The sequence below is a fragment of the Sinocyclocheilus anshuiensis genome, unplaced genomic scaffold (assembly GCF_001515605.1).
Source record: "Sinocyclocheilus anshuiensis isolate Anshui unplaced genomic scaffold, SAMN03320099.WGS_v1.1 scaffold1451, whole genome shotgun sequence".
NCBI lineage: Eukaryota > Metazoa > Chordata > Actinopteri > Cypriniformes > Cyprinidae > Sinocyclocheilus > Sinocyclocheilus anshuiensis.
The window spans coordinates 547,117-556,501 of NW_015538060.1; the positions used below are offsets into that span (position 1 = coordinate 547,117).

Here is a 9,385-nt window from a genome sequence, read left to right on the forward strand (position 1 = left end):
TCAGTTCATTCAGTTTTGGAACAATGGATCCAGAGAGATGTGATTGAAAAGGTCGAGGACACCAGGCATGCAAGAGGATTTCCCCCCCGCTGCGCTGCCTAGCTAGGGCCAGTATAGCCTGTGATGTTGACGAGATTCTCTGGCCTGACCCAGAACAAAGATGTGATGCTGGGGCAGAATATTTTTGTTGTTGTTTGGTGTATTGTACTGTACAGTACATTTAAGGAATAAAAAATGTGCAAATGTATACACATGTGTTCATTATGTGAAACGTTCCTTGAGGGGGAGAACCACAAGCAACATAACTTATTACTGGATTTTGGTTTTTGTAGTATTGTTTTGAATTTATCTCACCAGTGTGTAAGACTGTGTTGTAGTGTGTGTGTTTTTGAGGGCTTGTGTGTCGGGTCTCAGGTCTGATCACCTGTTCCTTGCTGTCTCTGCGGTTGGGTGTTGTGTGTTGTTGTGCGTGGCTTGTTTTGACAGCTCGCCACGTGCGCATTTGTCACCATGATTGTTTCCCCGCCCTCCTTTGTTTCTCTGCTCGCCTCTTGTTTCACACCAGGTTCTTATCATCTCATTAGCTTCCCCTTATAGCTCCTCGTGTTTCTCTGTCTTTTGTCAGATCGTTGAGATTTATTCCCTTGCTCTGACTGTCATTGTTGGTATCGCTCACCAGTCCTGTCTTGTCTCGTTCAGGCTCCAGTGCTCGTAGATTCCAGTTTTAGGCATAGTTTCAAGAAATGTGTTTAAGCAATCGAGAAAAACTGTTTAATTTAAAGTTCATATTTTAAGTGTATTAAGTTACAAATTTTAATGGACATTACATAGAAGTAAAATTTAGTTTACCATAAATGTTAGTCAATACATTCAGCAGTATATTTGAAAGACAACAGAATTATGAAATGACTTCTAGAAATGTACTTACGTCATATTCAAATGGGTCAAAAAGTACCCTAAAGTCAAAATAATGTAAATTTAAACTATAATACATTTTTATTTGATTGCAGTCAACATAATTGAGTGAAAACATTACATTCAATTTGCCCTCAAGTATATTCTTTTAGAGTATATTATTACATATTCAAAATGGGCTAATGTTTTACAAGGGTTTCAGAGTATTACTTAGATTTTGTCATGTTCCTCACAAAGTTCGACTTCAAGACTTTGATATAGTGCACAAGTCATTCAAACTACTTTAATAGTGTGATTTTGGTCATTTTGAAGCTGAAAGTAGTTTTTCTTTTTTCTTTCTCTTTCTTTTTACCTATAATATTCTTTTGAAGTGGTCCACGTTTCATTTGACATATTCTTTATAAGTTACATGATATTTCAAAAGATCTACTCAATCACAACGAATCCAGTCACTGGTACTCAAAACTCAAATTTTCAGAATTGATTTCCTTCTTATTTCCTGGACAATTTGAAGTCCACAAGAATTTAAACTTGGCAACTACGAAGAGCCAGAAGTGAATTTGTACTCACAGTACAGGCTTTACAAACCCATCACTGAAGGTAAAAAATTCAATACTTAACTTCGTTCCGCAAACACACCCAATAGAGTGAAAGTGTATGTCCACAAGAGACGGCTCCTACTGACAAATCAATCAGTATCGATCAATAAATTAGCCTGATTCATCACTTTAGTCGATGGCATTGGGGCAGCAATGATAATAAATAAAGGTCAGAAAGGCTGAGTAGAGCGTTTGTGTTGTGAGTGATATGAAAGCGCTGGACTCAGTCAGGCAGAGTTATGAATTACATCCCACCAGAATTAGCAATGTGAATGACTGTTGTGTCTGGGCATCAGGCAGCCGGAGGAGTTAGAGTCCCATAGGGATGGAGAGTTTACATCAACCCGTCTGATCTGAGCTTCCTCTGGTGCTCTCCCTGTGATTAATATTATCTTCACCTCACCGGGCTTTCCTCAAGAGAAACAGAGATGCTTGCTGCTAAGGGGAGCATCACTAGGCTATATACTGCTCATTTAGGGTGAACGATCTAAACAGTTATTACACTTTGCTTGTCTCCGCTATATCTGAGGGTACATTTACATGACTGCAGGATGACAAAACAGTTTAAAAGGTCCATATTTAGCCTGGGCTGCCTCAGGGGTCTAACAACACTCATCAGTGTCAGAATGATTGATTTGGCCAATCAAATCAAAGTAGGCGGGGTTTATTGTTTACAGAAGCAGATCGCAAATTCCAGCGTGAAGCGTCCGTTTTAACGTCGAAAGAGAGTGAGGTGCGATGGAAGTAGCAAAACATTTAATATTTGACAACTGTTTTACTCTAGAAATGTTAAAAGACAGTAATATCCAGTGATGCAAACTACTCAACTTCTTTTTTCAAATATGTCCATTTTGAATTAAAAATATGGTGCCATTTATGTTATTGATGTAGTTCCTAAATGAATGTGACAAGACAAGAAATGTTTTGCGGTTTTGACATAGGATTAGGCTTACAGATAAAAATACATGTGTTTAAAATATTATTTGTAAATAATTTAAAATGTCTTACTTACCAAATAGAATTAGACCCTAGAAAAATAGAGTTTTTCCTTGATGTTTTTGAAAAGTTTCAAATAGAGACGATGACGTTGTCAAAATGATCCCCGTTCAAAATTCATGCCTGGCCAGTAGCTGGCGGTGTCACTTTGTAAAGAAACTGTATGCATTTTTGTAGTTTACAGGGAAACGGTATTGTTTTCAAAAATGTGCAATTTGAAACCCATTTTCAAACATTTTCAATTCCAGGCCCCCAAAACACTGTTGTCATATAAATTAACAGACAAAACGCATCAAATGTTTTCCATTTTTAGTAGAAAACGGTGTCGTGTAAATTGTGATTGGACTTTTTATCGGACAATTTTATTTCCAGCCCAATGACAAAAAATATGTGAACCAGTCCTATACACTCTAAAAAAATGCTGGGTTAAATATAACCCAGCGCTGGGTTAAAAAGGGACAAATCCAGCTATTGGGTTGTTTTGACCCAGCGGTTGGGTTCAAAACAACCCAACCGCTGGGTCAAAACAACCCAATAGCTGGGTCAAAACATTTACACCATGCAGGGTTAACCTTACAGTAGTGCTCAACACGGTCAGACTTTCAAAATCCTTCATCACTTGAATTAAAATGATGAAATTTGAACACATCCACCACAAAATCAGACTTTAGTACCACCTTTTACTTTGAGATTGATCTGAAGTTCAATGCAGATAAGATAATAGATAAGAAATCTTTGCATAACTACAGGAAGCACTGCATGTAACAATGGTTTGGAAAAAATAGTTAATTGAAAAATAATAATAAGTAAAAGCATATACATCAACTCAAATACGGTTATCTAATAAGCATGTGTCCTATTTTGTCTATTTTGTTCCTGAAACATTGGTGTCTTTTTGAAACATTGGTGTCTCTTTGTATGTGATATGATAGTTTTCTCAAAATAAGTAAAATGCTCATGAAGTGACTCAGAGCAGTTCTAGAGATTATGTTTATGTGTTCATGTACTCATAATAGCTGGGTTTGTCCCTTTTTAACCCAGCGCTGGGTTATATTTAACCCAGCATTTTTTAGAGTGAACTAATGTGAGAGTTAGTTAAGAAACTCAACAATTTACTTAAGAATAGTTTTAAGATTTGCACAGAAATTCAGTAATTCATGTCAGAATGGCTTTATTGTTTACTTTTTTAAGGTTTGCACAGAAATTAAACAATTTACATAAGAATGATTTTACTATATACACAAATTCAACAATTCGCATAAGAATGATTTTATGATTTACACAGAAATTCAACGATTCACGTAAAAATGGTTTTATGATTTACACAGAAACAATTCACAGAAGAATAATTTGACAATTTACACAGAAATTCAACAGTTTGCATAAGAATAGTTTTATAATTTACACAGTATTTTATTCACATGAGAATGGGTTCATGATTTACAGAATAAAAATATTTGTACGATTTACACAAAAATACATACATTTGAGCCTTTTTATTTAAAAATGGTTTTATAAATATTAGACATTTTACTGTATATAGGAATAGTTTTACAAACGGTTTACTCAGACATTCAACAGTTTATGTAAGAATGGTTTTACGAACAATTTACACAAAAATTCAACAATTTACAAAATAATTTTTTACGAGTGAAATTCAACAATTTAATGTAACAACTATACAATTAAGAGAGAAATTCAACAATTTGACAGTCTATGTAGGAGTGTTTTTAAGAACGCTGTATTTTACTGTAAAGTTCCTGTGACTGTACAAAGGAGTTCATGAATATTTAATGAGGCAAGCAGGTTTATGATTGGCTGTCTGCTGCGAAACAATTCTACTGCTACATAATTTCTCATTTTATACCTTTGATTGGAGCAGGGCTTCATAGCGTGTTCAAAAGCTGTTCTAATCATATGTGAATTGTGAAATGTTGCTTAACATTTAAAAATACGACCAGGGTAAGCATATAGTGTGAAAAGCTGTTTTGACATAGCTATTGCTGTTCTGGTAATGCCCCATGTGCAGGCTAATTAGAAATCAAATGTAGACAAAATGCGTAAGATGTCAGAGGTGTTAGGAAGACTTCTTTCAATTAATTCCAACGTTAAACAGTTCCACGTTAAATAAGTAAAATATGAAACGAGAGACTAACAGGCAGCGTGGTGCCCATTTCTGCCAAGAAACAAGATCAACTCAGCATGCATGTGCTTCTTCTGACGCTGAAGATGATGATGTTAGGTTGAAGCAGGATTCGCATGGTCTACCCCACCCTCACTCTGCCATCAGACAGGAAAGAAGGGGGTTTGTCTTGGGGAGCATCGCCTCTCTCTGTCACCCCAGCAGAAACACGAGCGTCAGGAGGCGTGTGGAACGTCGCGTGGCTGATGCGCGCAGCTTGGAGACGTCCAGCGCGTCTATGAAGAAAGGATGGAGACATGGCGAGCGCAGTGACGCCAGTGAATTAAACACTTATGTCTCATTCTCAAGAGCTTTAAAGACAGCAGGATCCTTTCGTTGAAAGAAGCGTGGTGAGTGAAAATTGCTTAATTTCATTCATTTGGTGTGCAATATGGAGACGCATTTGCGCTGGCGATATTTGCAGAAGGTTAAAAATAAATATGACGCGTTTTGATTGCTGCATGCGCGCTTTTGCGCAACAGTGTTTGAATGACGAAATTCATATAGATAATCAAATTTTGGCCAGTAAAGTATTTTAAGCTGCGTGCAGAATTTGGAGTTAGTGTATTTGCACGAAAGTGCATGCAAATAAATACAACATTATAATAATAATAATAATACAAGCATGCATGAGAGATCGTTTGCGGGTGAAATAACTGGCTAGTAAAACATTTTCTATTCATTTTTTAAATTTCTATTTACTACTCCAAATCTCTTTATGCTTTATTTACTGTTGTTTTTAATGATCATGAATTCATAGTATCTAGCATTTTGTAGGAGATTTATTACGGAAACCAGAGACATCTCAGGTTCATTTTTGGTTCAAAGGCTGTGCCCCTTGCAAACCTCCAATAAATCCTCCTTTCTTCAGCAAGATTTTTCATGTCTCCCGCCTCACACCATGAGGGCAATATGCCAATATGATTCAGAATAGCTGTATGATATAATATGACATTTTTATGAGTTATGAGGTTAGAGCGTAATAGGTGGGCTTTCATCAGGAGGATAGTGTTGATATTGTTGCCCCCTGGTGGGAATTTTGCTTGTTGGCAACGTTATTTGCTTTCAATCGGGTGAAAAAAAGTGACCATATTTTTTGGTAGTGTGATGCACTCAGAAGAAAATTATTTTTGTAGCCCATTATACAGTATTTTGACTTTTACGCAAAGAAATATATCCATAATGATACATCTTGTTTTGCTTTACATGCAAAAGCAGATTTTTACATGATTTAGTAATGCTAAAATTGTGACTGAGTTTGATAATCCAAAATCAACAGGTTCGCCACTATCTAGTTTCCTTCCCCGTTACACAATTTCTTCCCAACACACTGAATCAAATTCTGCTTATCTGAGCAGGCACTACAGCACTTAAATATAGAAATTGCTTTACACATGGGGCGGCAGTAGAGAGAGACAGACGGGGAGAGCAGCGAGAAAGGAGACCACTGAAGCAGCGAGTTATGAATTATGTAAGGATTTTCTTCTGCATTTCTGTGAAACCACAGTGCAAGCTTGAATTGGCAAAAATATGCTTTTTAGATTCACTGTTAAAGATAGACTCACCTCCATGACAGCAATGTGTGAATCTTAATGTGTTTAGTTTGCCCAAAAATGAAGATTCTGACATTATGTACTCACTCATGTCGTTCCAAACCCATATACAGTTATTATTCCACCATCAAACACAAAAGGAGCAATTTTAAGGAATCTTTATGCAGATTCAATTACATTTCATGGTGACCATGTTTGTCAAGCTTTGGAAAAAAAAAACACCATAAAAGTTCATATGACATACGACTTACATTTAAGTTGTTATTCACTGATAATGCTGCCTTCCAGTGATCTATTAACCTTTGAACTGCCGTGAACAGATCATTGAGTCACTTAGTAGAGCTCAATCAGTCTTTTTCAACAGCAGATCATGAGAATCAAGCCGGTTCTTTTCTATGAACCAGCTGATTCTGGCCTCATAAATTGAACTCAATCTACTGGACTGATCCGGTTCTCAAGTTGTTCTCAAGTTCTCTCTGATTAGTATTTCATAGTGGTTCATAGCTCACTGCAGGGGAAGATTTTAAGCAAGCAATTATTTATTTTAGTCTATTCTAATATCAAATGGCTTGGGAAAACTTGGGAAAACGGTGCTTTTTTGTTGTTGTTGTTGGACGGATCCATAAAAAAGTCATCATGAAATGAAAATTCATCCTATTTTGTAAATGCATGTTATAGAGCTTGTGAACATTTTTATTTTATTTGTTTTTTGACCTTGTAATGTTTAACTAAAATGTCATTACTCGACTTCTTTATGTTGACGTATGTCAGACTTCTCAAAACTTTTAGCCCGCTTAAACGCCACTTCTCCATAATCAACCGTAATTGTACGTGTATCTTAAAACCCAAGGAACAACCATCCCCGCCATACGTTTTTTCTTTCCAGTAATCCTTTACTCTAAGATGTACATCACAATATGGGGGGGGGCGGGGTGCTTGCATGTTTGCAATTCTACTTCTTGTGTTGTACTGTCAAATGACAGCATCTGAGTTTGGGATGACATGAAAATGAATAAATAATAGGGTTTTTCGCAGAGGACGGTTTTCATAATTCCTATAACTATTGCCGGAAGTACCTGCTTTTTTGTCATGTCCACACCGCAAGAACTGGGAACGATTTAGTTATAGGAACACCTTTTGGGGGGACTAAATAGCTCCTACTTCAGAGTAGGGCCTAACCAAGCACAATAGGAACTTCCAGCGACGTGAGTATACGTTGATTGGCCAAGCTCATGCTATACGAAACACTGTCCCCCGTCATTTTTGAAAAGCCACATAAACACAAACTAACTGCATGGACATGAAAAACAGCGATAGGTGGACGGACACTGAAGTCCAGGCACTCCATCCTCCAGTTGTTGACATTATTGAATGTCACGCTTAGGGCTTACATCACTTCAGAGTTCCTATTGGTGGTGCGAATGCAATCAGGAAAATGGCTTTAGGGGAACATTTAGTTTTCAGAATACTGCCTGGTGGCTAGTTCCTGTAACTACCTCATTCGAAAGATTATATAATGTTCATTTTATAGTCCTGCTCCAAACTCAACATATTTCATATATTTGTGTTTATACCATCAGTTAATCCTATGATGTTCGTGTGTTTCACAGCTCTTCTGTAGCTGGCGAAAATGGATCCGTCCCCCACGAGGCAGCAGTACGGCTGCAAAAAGAGGGTTAAAATCCACCCCAACACTGTCACGGTGAAGTACGCCACGCATTTCCCCCAGCCGGGCGATGAGGGATACGATGACGCCCCGTCTTTTGAGGACTTCGGCTCATTCATGGACAACAACCCGAGCAAGAGACTGGTGTCAGAGAGCGGTCACGGCAGGACTTTATTCGGCACTATGGATCCTCATCCCAAAGCCGATCAGAGAGATAAAGGAGTGGGCGGTCAGCTGGCGAGCTTCGGCGAGGCCTCGGTCCTGGCTTCGCGAGTCACCTGGGGGGCCCTTTTCGGGGCGGCCATTGCGCACGGTTGTGTGGCCCTCATTACACGCCTAGCAGCCGACCGCTCCAAAGTGCCATCATTAGAGCTCATCTTCATCCGATCGGTGATCCAAGTGTTGTCCATACTGGTGGTCCTCTACTACAAAGAGGCTCCCTTTGGGCCGAAAGGCTATCGACTGCGTTTGTTCTTCTACGGGGTTTGCAACGTCATCTCCATCACGTGTGCGTACACGTCTTTTGCGATCGTTCCGCCCAGCAACGGCACCATCATGTGGCGGGCCACCACCACAGTTTTCAGTGCCATTCTGGCTTTCCTGCTCCTAGATGAACGCCTCGGTTACACAGACGTAGTGACAGTCGTAGGTAGCCTCTTCGGCCTGTGTCTCGTCATGATCCCCAACATCGCAGACGAGGAAAAGTCTCCTCTGGGATTCTGGAAAGAAGCCTTTGGCTACACGATGACTGTGATGGCAGGTCTGACCGCTGCTCTGTCCATGATCGTGTACCGGGCCATCAAAGAGCGTGTGAGCATGTGGACAGCGCTCTTCACGTTCGGCTGGACGGGAACCGTGTGGGGGGCGTCCACTATGTTCATCATGCAAGAGCCCATCATTCCCTTGGATGGCGAGGCGTGGGGCTACCTCATGGGAATCTGCATTTGCTCCACCGTGGCATTTCTGGGCGTCTACTACGCCCTCAACAAGTTCCACCCGGCTCTGGTCAGCACCGTGCAGCATCTGGAGATCGTGGTGGCCATGTTTCTTCAGCTCATCGTGCTGCGGATGATCCCGTCCGTGTACGACGTCTTCGGAGCGCTGGTCATCATGGTCAGCGTGTTCGTCCTCACGGGTCTCAAGCTTTACAGGGTGGGTCGGGCCATCCGACAAGATTACCAAGAGATTCTGGACTCGCCGATCAAATGAGAGCATCGACGTGTGTGTACTCGAGTGCATGAGGGGGCATGTATATGTGTGTGTGTGTGTGTGTGTGTGTGTGTGTGTGTGTGTGTGTGTGTGTGTGTGTGTGTGTGTGTGTGTGTGTAATTTCCCACACTAATCATTGAATTTGTCACATTTTTGGAGTTTAATGTTCAGCTTCTCAGCTTGTTTTTGGATCCAATTATTAACAATTTATGAAATGTCTTAAAATATTATATTTTGTTTTTAGCTATTTAGTCATTCATCAATT

The 9,385-nt window shown here is 39.5% G+C and overlaps 1 protein-coding gene across 1 annotated transcript; it reads left to right on the forward strand.

Moving 5' to 3' along the window:
* Positions 1-4,749: 4,749 nt before the first annotated feature.
* On the forward strand, positions 4,750-9,187 carry LOC107683493 (solute carrier family 35 member G2-like). Its single transcript, XM_016479551.1, has 2 exons — positions 4,750-5,042; positions 7,856-9,187. Exon 2 carries the CDS (start codon positions 7,876-7,878, stop codon positions 9,118-9,120), a length of 1,245 nt encoding a protein of 414 aa, XP_016335037.1. The 5' UTR covers positions 4,750-5,042; positions 7,856-7,875; the 3' UTR covers positions 9,121-9,187.
* The last annotated feature ends 198 nt before the right edge of the window (positions 9,188-9,385 follow it).

Excerpts from the sequence above, each read along its gene's own strand:
- LOC107683493 (XM_016479551.1), top strand. The coding sequence starts at position 7,876 with ATGGATCCGTCCCCCACGAGGCAGCAGTACGGCTGCAAAAAGAGGGTT.